The sequence below is a fragment of the Phyllobates terribilis genome, unplaced genomic scaffold (assembly GCF_046119375.1).
Source record: "Phyllobates terribilis strain yellow unplaced genomic scaffold, ASM4611937v1 Scaffold_4__5_contigs__length_816908805, whole genome shotgun sequence".
NCBI classification, from domain to species: Eukaryota; Metazoa; Chordata; class Amphibia; order Anura; family Dendrobatidae; genus Phyllobates; species Phyllobates terribilis.
The window spans coordinates 42,838,050-42,851,048 of NW_027362764.1; the positions used below are offsets into that span (position 1 = coordinate 42,838,050).

The window sequence follows — 12,999 nt, forward strand, 5'->3', positions numbered from 1 at the left end:
TGATAGGCCAGTCCCGGAAGGCCAAGAACCAGAAGCCGCCCTTCAAATGGGAGGAGCTGGAAGAAGAGTCCTTCCGCCAGCTGAAGATGGCCCTCACGGGGGACGAAATCCTGGCGTACCCGGATTATAGCCAGCCCTTTATTCTCTACACCGACTCCAGTAACATCGGGCTAGGAGCCGTACTGTCCCAGATCCAGCAGGGGAAGGAACGAGTAATCGCCTACGCCAGCCGAAAACTGCGACCCACCGAAAGGAACCCCGAGAATTACAGCTCATTTAAGTTAGAGTTCCTGGCCGTAGTATGGGCAGTCACCGAGCGCTTTAAGCATTACCTCGCTTCTTCCCGGTTCACCGTGTACACGGATAACAACCCGTTGACACACCTGGACACGGCAAGACTCGGTGCCCTGGAGCAGAGGTGGATGGCCCGTCTGTCCAACTACGAGTTCACAATCAAATACCGGGCAGGACGCTCCAATACCAATGCGGACGCCCTGTCCAGGATGCCCAACCTGCCGGACGGAGGAGAAGATCCGGAGGGACTGGAAGAAGTTGAACTCCCTGCGTTCCACCGTCATGGGACTATCCAGTATTCCCACCGGGTAAGGAGTAAGCAGGCTGCTACGTTGAACCCCTTACCCCACTACAACTGGGCGGAAACGCAAGACAGCGACCCTGCCGTCCGACTGGTGAAGGAGATGCTGACTCGGCCGGAGGCTCGCCTTGAACCAGACGCTCCGGAGGAAGCCAAACAACTATGGGCAGAGAAGAGTCGACTGTTCCTTTACAAAGGGAAGTTGTGCCGCAGAATGGTTAACTCCCGGACGCATGAATTACTCTGGCAAGTAGTGGTGCCACGAAGAGACGCAGCCATGGTGATGGAGGCATACCACGACGGAGCTGGACACTTCGGGTGGAAGAAGCTGGAGTTCCTGCTGCGCAAGCGGTTCCACTGGGTAGGCATGAGGGGAACCATCGAGAAGTGGTGCAGAGACTGTGGCCCGTGCAACCTGAGAAGGAAGGACCGTGCCAGCCAGAAGACTCCCCTGCAGTCCATCGTCACCCGGCAACCGTTGGAACTGGTAGCCTTGGATCATGTAAAACTGACCCCAAGCAGAAGTGGCTACGTCTACGCGTTAACCATCGTGGATCATTACTCCCGGTTTCTGGTTGTCGTCCCCGTCAAGGACTTAACGGCTCAAACAGCAGCTAGAGCCTTCCAGCAGCACTTTTGCCGTCCACACGGGTACCCGGACCAAGTGCTGACGGACCAGGGACCTGCCTTTGAAGCGGAGGTCTTCCAGGAATTCTGCAATCTGTATGGCTGCCGGAAGATAAGGACGACACCCTACCATCCGCAAACTAATGGACTTTGTGAGAAAATGAACCAGGTGGTAATGGATCTTCTAAAAACGTTGCCCCTGGAAGAACGCAGTCTGTGGCCTGAGAAGCTGCCCGATCTGGTGGACCTATACAACCACATCCCGGTAGGTTCCACCAACTGTACCCCGGCTTACCTAATGAGGGCAAGACCTGGTAAGTTACCTGTTGACCTGGAAATGGGAGTCCTGACACCCGAGGACACTTCACCAGAAACAGACTGGGACACAGAGAGGCAGCAGCAGTACCGGAGAGTACAGGAGAGCGTGGAGCGAAGTCTCTGTCAGGCTAGGGAAAGACAAGAGAAAACTTACAACCAGTATGCTCCCGCTGTTCCCCTGGTACCCGGAGAGCAGGTCTTGAAGAGGAAGAGACGGCTCCACAAGTTGGATGACCAGTGGGAGAAGGACCCGTACACCGTACTGCCCTCAAGCCACGAGAACCCGAAGGTTTGTACCATCAGTAAAGACGGAGGGGAAACCACAGCCATTGTATCCCGGGACCACCTGAAGAAGTGTCCCGAACAACTGAGGAACCCTGAAGAGGAACAAGAAGACCATCGACCCGTAGAGGAAAGGGAAGATATGGTTAGTACTGTGCTCGGGGACTTCCCTCGGTCTTGGACTCAAGTCAATGGTGCAGTTGTGGTACCCGTACTCACCTTCCTCCAACCAGCATCCCAAGCACCTACGGAGCAACAGGTAGAGCTGGAAGAACAGCCGGTCCAGGAGGCAGAAGACTCCACACAAGCAGGACAGGAGGATCAACCCTCTGCTTATAGTGAGCCTGCCGTACCCCTAGTGAGACAAAGAGCCGGTAGACAGCTGCCCAGTTTACCCTTGACAGCTCCTACACCCTGTAGTTCAGGGCCAGACAGTCAGCTCCGTTGGTCCACTAGGGCCACTAGAGGCCAGTTACCCGCACGCTGGAGGATTTGAAGTGTATAAATTGTTTTATTTATGTTTATCTGTGTATTGTTGCTTGTGTATAATTTTGTGTTTCCAGTTATTTTTAGGAATCCTTAGTGGATTTACCGGGAATCCTTGTACATAGTTGGAGCGTAACCCAGGATGGACTAGAGACTGTTAAGGACTCGGGGTAGGACAGACCCCTACCTGGTTACGTCTCCCTGTTTTGGTGAAATGGACACCTTGCTTTCTTCAAAGACTACACCCGGTTACGGACATGCCGTGACCACCTTTATGTGTTTCTTCTTATTGTACTATTATTGTTGTTATATCTTGTTATGTTTTTTCTAAAATATGTTTAGTCCCGGAGTACTAAATTTCACTAGGGGGGAATGTGGCACCCCAGGGGTCTGGTTTTCCACAGTAATGTAATGTTATGTCTGAGAGCAGGTGGGAGGTCCTTTGGTCAGGGATCCTGTGCATGCCACACCTCCTGCCCAGTCTTGGGAGGGGAAGAACTTCCCCTGTATAAACCCTGGGCTGAGGCAGGGTTAGTCAGTCAAGGAGAGTAGAGACAAGAAACAGTCACAGGAAGAAACAGCAGAAGCTCAGTGGGAGCAATACTACTACAAGTCAGGGGCTGGCAGCTGCAGAGCTCGCCCTGACTGAGAAGATTTCTTACCGGACCCGGAGTCCGAGGCTGTGGGGACTAACTCCTACCCAGCAGCAGAATCCGTCAGGCAGGGGATTTCAGGTCCTCTGGCCAAGAAGCCCGAAGGCACGGTCACACGCGTGGGACCAGCACCGCCATCGTGGAGCGGAAGCCATTAGAAGGCCCCGAGTCACCGGCCATACGGGTGAGCACCACACAGTACACTCAGGGACGTGGGCTACTTATACCCGCTTCTAGCAAGGTAGCCAGAAGAGTACAGTCAGTTTGGGAGGCCTACAACTCCACCTGGCCAGGGGAGATCCCATCTGCTCAAGGACTGACCAGGCCCCAATCGCTAGCCAGTACTCCGGGAGGGTCTATCATTGTCACCAGTAAAGACCCTGAACTACACAGTACCGTCTCCGAGTGGTTCCTGCTACCCCCATCATCCACATCTGCTGCCCTGAGGCCATACCCCTCCCGTTGGGGGTTATACCATCTACGCTGCACCATCCATCCACCGGCCTCAGCGGACTGTCCTGCAGCGGCAGCTCCATAGCTGCATTCAACGGGTGGCGTAGTCGTACAACATCTACCGCCGATACATCGCCGCTCAGTTTGACTCCCTGGGCACGGACCGGGTCGCCGCCACGAGACTACAACCCTCAAGAGATCCGGCTCCGGGTAAGCTCCCGCGTGCGCAACGCAGCGCGACACAGGCCCAGGGGCGCGTCATATACCCATGTGTGGGTGTGAAGCGGTGCATGGGAATACACCTCCCAAAATAACACATTGGATTTGACTTTATGTTACTCTGCTGTCATTTGGTGGTGATGAAAAGTCTGGCCCAATCCAGCCCTTATTCATTTTGATAAGGGTCAGCTTGTCAGCATTGTCAGTTGACAGGCGAGTGCACTTATCAGTTATAATTCCCCCAGCGGCACTAAAAGCACGCTCCGATAACACGCTAGCGGCAGGGCAGGCCAGGACCTCCAAGGCGTACAGAGCGAGTTCATTCCAAGTGTCCAGCTTGGAAACCCAATAATTAAAAAGCACAGAGGAATCACGGAGGACGCTGGTACGGTCGGCAAGGTACTACCTCACCATCTCTTGAAACTTTCCACTGCTTGTAAGAGTACCCCGCGCTTCAGGGCCTGTAAGGTGGGCGGGTCTCAGAAACTGTCCCAGAATGTTGACAGTGTTACCCTGCCTCTGCTGGATTGGAGTTGCGTCTCTCTCGCCTGTACACCTTGGTTGGGCAACGAACTGTGACCTCTGCCGCTAGCGTGTTAAGATGGGAATTTTTTTAAAAGTTCTGCAGCAAGGGCCTTCTGGTACTGCCCCATTTTTGTAGACCTCTCCACCTCAGGAATAAGAGCGTGAAAGTTCTCCTTGTAGCGGGGGTCTAAAAGTGTCAACAACCAGTAATGACTGTCACCCAACATTTTTACAATGCGAGGGTCACGGTTAAGGCAGCGTAACATAAAGTCAGCCATGCGTGCCAGACTGGTAACGGGCAAGACTTCCGTGTCCTCACCAAGATGACCACTGACCATGCTCTCCTCCTCCCCCCCCCCTGTCCTTAGGCCACCCACGCTGAACCAACGGTATGACAGTTGTACAGGTACTACCGTCTACAGCGCATGATACCAGCTCCTGTTCTTCCTCCTCCTCCTCCTCTCCCTCATTGTCCCCCAATGCACGTTGGGATGAGATGAGGCTGGGCTGTGTGTAATCACCCGCTATGGCTTCTTGATCCATCTCATCATACTCTGGCTGCAATGCCTCCTCTTTAATTCTCTGCAGAGAACATTGCAAAAGACAGACAAGTGGGATGCTGACGCTAATGATGGCGTCATCGCCACTCACCATCTTGGTGGACTCCTCAAAGTTTGTCAGGATGGTACATATGTCAGACATCCAGGTCCACTCCTGAGGTCTTATGTGTGGAGTCTGACCTGAATATCGACGGCCTTGTTGCAGCTGGTACTCCACAACTGCTCTCTTCTGCACACAAATCCTTTGCAACATGTGGAGGGTAGAGTTCCAACGTGTGGGGACATCACACACCAGTCAGTGTGCCGGAAGTGGCAAACGCTGCTGCAACACAGCAAGGGCGGCGGAAGCTGTAGCCGACTTCCGAAAATGAGCTGACAGGCGACGTACTTTGACGAGCAGATCTGGCAACTCGGGGTACGATTTAAGAAACCACTGAAAACCACGAGGTTAAGCACATGAGCCAGGCATGGTACGTGTGTGATCTCACCTCGCCTCAGAGCCGCCACCAGGTTACGGCCATAGTCACACACGACCATGCCGGGATGTAGGTTCAGCGGTCTCAGCCACAGAACTGCCTGCTCTTTTACAGCTGTCCACAACTCACAAGCAGTGTGAGGTTTATCACCTAAGCTTATGAGTTTCAGCACAGCCTGTTGCTGCTTGGCTGAGGCAGTACTGCAATGCTTCCAGCTTGTAACTGATGTGGTGATATCTGAGATGGAGGCTGAACATGAGGAGGAGGAGGATGTGGTGCAGGAGCTGTACACTGTGGGGGCAACTCTGAATGACATAGGGCCCGCAATCCTCGGTGTGGGGAGGATGTGTTCCGTCCCAAGGTCCGACTGGGTCCCGGCTTTCACTATGTTTACCCAGTGTGCCGTCAGGGAGATGTACCGTCCCTGGCCACAAGCACTTGTCCACGTGTCCGTTGTCAGGTGGACTCTCCCAGTAACTGCGTTGTTGAGGGCACGGCAGATGTTTTGGGACACGTGCTTGTGTAGTGCGGGGATGGCACATGGGGCAAAATAGTGTCGGCTGGGGACTGAGTACCGAGGGACGGCCACCGCCAAAAGTTTGCGGAAGGATTCCGTCTCTACCAGCCTAAAAGGCAGCATTTCCAATGCAAGCAGTCGTGTGAAATGTGCGAGTTTAGGACTGTGGCCTGTGGGGCGTTGGCTGCGAATTTGCGCTTTCAATCAAAGCTCTGGGATATGGACAATTGAACTCTGCGGTGGGACGTGGACGTTGATGCTGTTTCTTGAGAAACTGCCATAACAAGTGAAGACTGAGAGGAGGGGGCATCTTTGCATGCAGTATGGACAGGGGATTGCCTTGCACGCACAACAGGGGGTTCTATTGCACGCACAACAGCGGAAGAAGCAGTGGTGACACCCGCTGACACTGGTCGTGGACCCTGGGGTTCGCCCCACAAAGTCGGGTGCTTTGCTGCCGTGTGCCTGATCATGCTGGTGGTGGTCAGGCTGGTAGTTTTGTCACCCCTGCTGATGCTGGCATGGCAGGTGGTACAAATAGCCTTTTTGGGGTTATCAGCAGAGTCTTTAAAAAAATTCCAGACTCTGGAAGACCTACCGGTTGTACTGGCAACGTCCCTCGTGTTGGTGTTGCGGGGAACTGTTGTCCGCCTTCTGTGTGCGGCCACCACACTGCTTCTTCCTGCCTTTTGGGGTACTCTGCCTCCCTCCGCCTGTGTGCTGCTGGCCTCGCTCTGCGTGTCCTCCTGCCACGTTGGGTCAGTTACTAGATCATCCACCACCTCCTCCTCTTCCACTTGCGCACCACGATCCTCCTCCTCACTTAGTGGCAATTGTGTCTCGTCATCGTCCACCTCTTGTGACAAAGTGCCAGCGTCGATTTCCTGTGACCGTGGCTGTCAAATATTTGGGCATCGCTTCATGGGATCTCCTCTTCCACCACTTCAAGCGGAGCAGGCGAGCGGCACAAATATGGAAATGGACCAGTGAACAGCTCTTTAGAGTGTCCAAGTGTGGGATCAGTTGCTGTCTGACCACACTCGGCATGGTGGGAGGAAGGAGCATCAGGGTGAGGAGGAGTATGCGGTCGAGACTCACAGCTACTAAAACTTGACCGTGTGGAAGACAGACCGGAGGTGGTGGTGCCCAGGTAACTGGAAGTATTATCTGCTATCCAATTAATAACCTGTTCACACTGATCAGTTCGCAATACTGGTGTTGTAGTGTGCTTCCCTAGTAATTCGGTCAAGAAGTGGGAGCGAGAAGATGTGGCTGTTGGTTGTGGCACATTTTCATCTTGGCCACGGCCCCGTCCTCTACACGCACCATCACAAGAATGTCCAGTTCCACGTCCCTTGCCACACGCCTTGCCCATTGTAAATGAAGTAAAATAGCTTACACTCGCACTATCAATGGAAAAAGGGTAATAAAAAGGAGATTAGAACCGTGGAAGAGGAAAACCACAGTTCTATTTCTCTGGCCTACACCAGAATCTTTTAAACAGATATATTTGTGACTGAACAGACAGGAAGACACTATTTTTTTTTTTTTTACGTAAAACAGGCCAAAAGCTGGATAATACAGAGATTTGAATCGTGGAACTGCAAAACCACAGTTCTAATTTACTGGCGTATACCAGACTTTTTTAATAGATATATTTGGGGCTGAACAGTCAGCGACACACTCAAACTGTTTTTTTTATGTAAAAAAGGCCCAAAAGTGGATAATACAGAGATTTGAACCGTGGAACTGCAAAACCACAGTTATATTTTTCTGGTCTACACCAGAATCTTTCAAACAGATATATTTGTGTCTGAACAATCAGGGAGACACTATTACTGTTTTTTTACGGCAAAAAATACCAAAAGCTGGATAATAGAGAGATTTGAAACGTGGAACTGCAAAACCACAGTTATATTTTTCTGGCCTACACCAGACTCTTTTAAATAGATATATTGGTGTCTGACCAGTCAGGGAGACACTATTACGTTTTTTTTTATAGGCAAAAAAATGCCAAAAACAAGATAATACAGAGATTTGACCTGTGAAACTGCAAAACCACAGTTATATTTTTCTGGCCTACACCAGAATCTTTCAAACAAATATATTTGCGTCTGAACAATCAGAGAGACACTATTACTGTTTTTCTTTGCGGAAAAAATACCAAAAGCTGGATAATACAGAGTTTGACCTGTGGAACTGCAAAACCACAGTTCTAGTTATCTGGCCTACACCAGACTCTTTTAAACAGATATATTGGTATCTGAACAGTCACAGACACACTCAATTTTTTTTTTTTTTTTGGGGGGGGGGATACCAAAAGGTTAATAAGACACGTATTTGTACAGTCTGACTGAGGAAAAAACAAACAAACAGGATTTAGATGAAAAAAATAATATTTTTTCCTGGCCCCTGAGACCGGGGTGATCCAAGTCTAGCAATTTGACCAGCAGTAGCAGCACACAGGACTGTAATGCAGCGTTTGCTGGTATAACCACTGCGTCTCCTATACAGCCTGCCTGCCTGATATCTGGGATGGATATTAGTCCTGAGAAGGACTGTTTGTTTGATTTGCCAGGCTTTAGAGACCCTACACTAACTATATCGCAGTATAAATCTCTCCCTAGCTCAGCAGCACTGACCCTACACTGTCTGATCCGGAGCGACTGTGCACAAGATGGCGACGCTGTGCGGCCAGCCAATCACTGTAATGCCCACAACCAACATGGCTGCGGCATTACAGTGACTGGCTAGCAATCCCTGCATGTTCATTGTTTCTGTAAAGAGCGCCAAACATGCAGGGCGGAGACCAGAGCTCCCGCCCGAGTAACCCGGAAATGCTCGGTGCCCGCCGAACATCCCGAGTAATGAGATGCTCGGGCGAGTAACGAACAGTGTCGAGCATGCCAGCTCAACACTAATAACCACGATGCCCTCATATACAAAGAAGATGGGGGTAGTTGGTAAACCCTGGATATTGGGTGTACTTGTATGAAGCAGTGCTGGTAAGAGGGTAGTGCCGCTACTACCCTGCTAGGGTCCTCAATCCACTCTGCATATATCTGGGTAAAGAATGAACTGTATATCAGTAATTGCCATTTAAGCGATTCTCTAATCATTTAAAGAAAAAATTACAGGAAGACAAAAAAAAAATATCTCCTGCTAAAATTCTTCCCTACAAACATCTATTGTGTAATATACGGTCCCTTTGTGTCGTTACTGAATGCGGGGGATCTATTCCAGAGTATGGCATTTCAGCAGCGCTCCCACCAGGGCACTGCCCACAGGTGTCATCTCTGCCAATGTGGTGCTGACTCCTGACCGTGTCCATCACTGAGGAATACTTCTGCTTCTGGTTATTGTCAGACACATGACGGCCAGAATATAAGGAGCTGCTTATTCCTGAACGAGAACGTGACAGGTAAATCTGGGAGCAAAACTGACCAAATCCGACCCTGAAGCTTCCACAGCAGTAAGGAAACGTAAGGAACGTAACCTGGCAGGATCGGAGGATTAAATCATAAATTCTACAAGACGATGAAAAATTACTTAGTAACAACCTGGGGCGTTTGCCTTTTGTGCTGAGCACGCAGGGGACAATGCAGCAAACAGGTTTTGCCAGAATTCGGGGGTAAAACAGTTTGAAATGTTGGAAAATTTTTGCAGGTTATAGAAAAATTCTGCCAATTTTAGCATTTTTCTACCAGTCCAGAAAAGTGCTGCTCTGGAGGACAAACTTCTTCAAAGTGTACAAAGTAGCGTAAGTTTCTGTATCGTGGCCCTGATGAAACGCAAACACCACGGGGCCGGTTCATTATTGCATTTGCAACTTTTTTTGGTCTTGGTATTTTTATTTGCTCCTTATTCTTTTTTTTTATTTGCTGCTTATTCTTTTTTTATTTGCTCCTTATTCTTTTTTTATTTGCTCCTTATTCTTTTTTTTATTTGCTCCTTTGTTAAGCCTATTTCCTAAGCTTTTACCTGATGCTCTGTTTTTGATGTTCATCATTGGGGACAGTTTTCCGGACGTTTTCGGGCTGATTCATCAATTGCAACATTTTAAAAAGTTGCAACATTTTGACAGAAATGTACTCTAGTTACCCCCCACCCCCACCCACCAAAGTGATTTTATGAATGTCAGATTTTTTTTTTTTATAGATTCTCTGAAAATTCTATTGGAATTTGTGACTTTTTGCTTTAAAATGTCTAAAAAAAAAATAATTTAAAACGCAAGTAAAGAGTGTAAAATGAATGAACCACATGAGCTATTTTGAAGACTTTTGCAAAAAGAAAACCTCATCAAATGCCACATGACAATAAAAAAGGTGACTTACCCTCCACCACACATACTGCGAATATCCAAAGTGTTTTAGATGATGAGTGTGCTGATTTTGTCCTAGAAAGTGACCTGTTCATTAATTTAAGTTAGTAAGGACAGATCACCAAACGACAAGAGGCAGGGAATAGAAAAACAGTGATGGATTTGGAGATATAAGAAGGAGCAGGGTTCTGTAACAGCACAGAGTGTTTTAGGTGGTGAGTGTTTTGATTTTGAAGTAGGCAGTGACCAGTCCATTCATTTGATGTTGTTAGTAAGGACAGGACTACTTTGCCAAAATTCAAAAAGAAGGGAACAAAAAAAAAGGTGACATCTTGAAAGATAAAAGGAAGAGTCTCCAGAGTCCAGAGTTGTTTTAGGTTGATTATGTTGATTTTGTCGGCAGCAGTGACCGATGTTCTCATAAGATGACGTTTGTGAGGATAGGGCTGGATGTGAGAGGGATTAGTATCCTGACGTTAGGAGACTATGAAACATATAGACTGAAAATTGAACATGGACAAGCAGCACAGAGTGTTTCAGTAAATGAGTGTGTTGATCTTGTGGGAAACACTGACCTGTCATCTCATTTAATGATGCAAGTGAGGAAGGGTTGAATATGTCATGATGCAAATAGAAGAATTGAGATAAAAGGGAAGTCACTGGCTGGGATTTACATAATGGAAGGATCAGGGTGCCCAGGAGCACAGAGTATTTCAGACATAAGTGGTATACTGATCTTGTTGTAATACGTGACCTGACCTTATATGTGATAATAGGGGCAACATCATGATATGAAAGGGAAACTAGAGATAAAAGCGGGGTCACTGACTGAGGGTGGAAGGAGCTAGTTCCCCTGCAGCACAGAGTATTTAAGCAGATGACTATGTTGATATTGTAAGAAGCAGTGAACTGCAGTGTCATCTTGTGAGAAGCAGAATGGAGATGAGTGGGAGGTCACAGATTGAGAGCTACAGAGTAAAAGGAGTGGGGTCACCAGCAGCACAGAGTATTTCAGGATAGGAGTGTGTGATATTTTCTTACTTGTCTGAAGTCATGCGGCTTTGGATCCTTGTATTTATCTTTTGGGTAGACGCCATTTTTAACATACAATAAGTTGGCTTCAAATGGTTCCACGAGCCTAAATCTTGTAAGAAACTTCTCCGGTTCCTCGGATTTCCTCAGCTGTGGGGGAGGGGGGTCTCTTATCATTTCCATCTCGTTTCTTTTAAGTACCTGATTTCTGTTCCTTCTTTCCCTCATCTTAGATTCCTCCGACCTCCTCGGTAAATTCAGAGATCTGTACAAACCAACGCTGAAGTCCGGAGGCTTCTTCTTCCAGATGTTATTCTCTGGAATTGTCTTCGGAAACATAAAATTATTACTTCTCTCTATGGCCAGATTCTCATTTGCATTAAATTTCACTTGTCTGGAGAACAAGTAAAGACGTTCATTATCATCCGGAAGTCTGATACCGACAGACATTGTTATCTAATGAGACACAGCAATAATAGCACAGGTTACTGACGGCAGAAAGCTCAATGCCAAGAGGCTGCTGCTAAAGTCACTTATGTATAATGGAGCATGGGGGTCTGCTACTGGGAAACAAACCCAACGAGATAGGATAAATAGAGGGTTAAACAATGCAGCATGTGTGGAATTTCACTATAGAGGAACACCACCTGGCTATGTCACCTCCACGTCAATCTAATTATGTATGCACAAAAAACTGACCTACACTGGCCAATTCATGAGAGCCCACCAGCCACAACAATGAGAAGATTAACTTTCTAGTCATTGCTGGTGGGCTCTCATGAATTGGCCAATTTGTGCTATGTACCTTAATTTTATAAGTATATTATATAAAGCAATACTGCTGCCAAATGTTATATATCACATCGTAGCGCTTACAGAGGCGGCTGTATTCTTTTGTTATTATCTATCTGTTATCTATCTACAACTGAAGACTGAAGCTTTAGCAGTGAATTTTGTGTCAATTCTTCGTGTTCTGTACTGTTCCAGGACGGTTTGATAATCCGCACTGTCTTATAATACAGCACGTTCCGTCCACTCGGTCAGATATGAGACGTTCGGTGAGGTCTCTTACCTCGGACACTTCAGGTTATATCTCCGGGTCTGTCTGTGAGTAGCTGAGGATCAGTAGTCAGGGATCCATGGGGTCGAGGAGATGGTGTCACCTTGTAGGACACACGGTGCTGCCGGTCTGTGCAGGTCCCGGAGTTGCCTGGATACTAAGTAATTCTCCGTTCACAAAATACCAACTGCAAATCTTCTGTGTTGACTGTAAAAGGCGCAATTAATGGAACTTAGCAACAATGTATCCGCTATTGTTCCTGCCTGAAATGTGCTGAGCAAGGATTGTAGAGGAGACAAGTCAGAGCAGGAGCCCAGGGGAGTGGTTGTGACCGCGGCCCCTGACAACAGGGGAAATCAATGCAACCGGGGCCCCTGACAACAGGGGATATCCGTGCAACCAGGGCCCCTGACAACAGGAGAAATCAATGCAAGCGGGGATCTGACAACAGGGGAAATCAATGCAACCGGGGCCCCTGACAACCGGGGATATCCGTGCAACCGGGGCCCCTGACAACAGGGGAAATCAGTGCAACCGAGGCCCCTGACAACAGGGGAAATCAATGCAAGCGGGGCCCTGACAACTGGGGAAATCAATGCAAGCGGGGCCCTGACAACAGGGGAAAACAATGCAACCGGGCAGGGCCGGCTCCAGGTTTTTCTGAGCCCCGGGCGAAAGAGTCTCAGTGGGCCCCTTTAACACATACCACGATTTATGATGCAGAGATACCGGAGAGAAATATATATATATATATAGTACAATGCTGAAGATTTCACTTCTTACATTACATGAGTGATATCTATTGTAAATTCCACAATAGCTCAGAAACCGGCGAATCGCTACACACAGAATACTGTCCCCCATATAACGCTCCA

The 12,999-nt window shown here is 48.5% G+C and overlaps 1 protein-coding gene across 1 annotated transcript in view; it reads right to left on the reverse strand.

The window, feature by feature from the left end:
* Positions 1-12,420, reverse strand: part of CUNH7orf78 (chromosome unknown C7orf78 homolog) — a 147,209-nt gene extending 134,789 nt beyond the window's left edge. The window contains exons 1-2 of the mRNA XM_073677284.1: positions 12,137-12,420; positions 11,074-11,520 (exon numbers count right to left, since the gene is read on the reverse strand). Coding sequence (XP_073533385.1) covers positions 11,074-11,514 — 441 coding nt within the window. The 5' untranslated portion in view covers positions 11,515-11,520; positions 12,137-12,420. The remainder of the gene's footprint in view (positions 1-11,073; positions 11,521-12,136) is intronic.
* Positions 12,421-12,999: the final 579 nt, after the last annotated feature.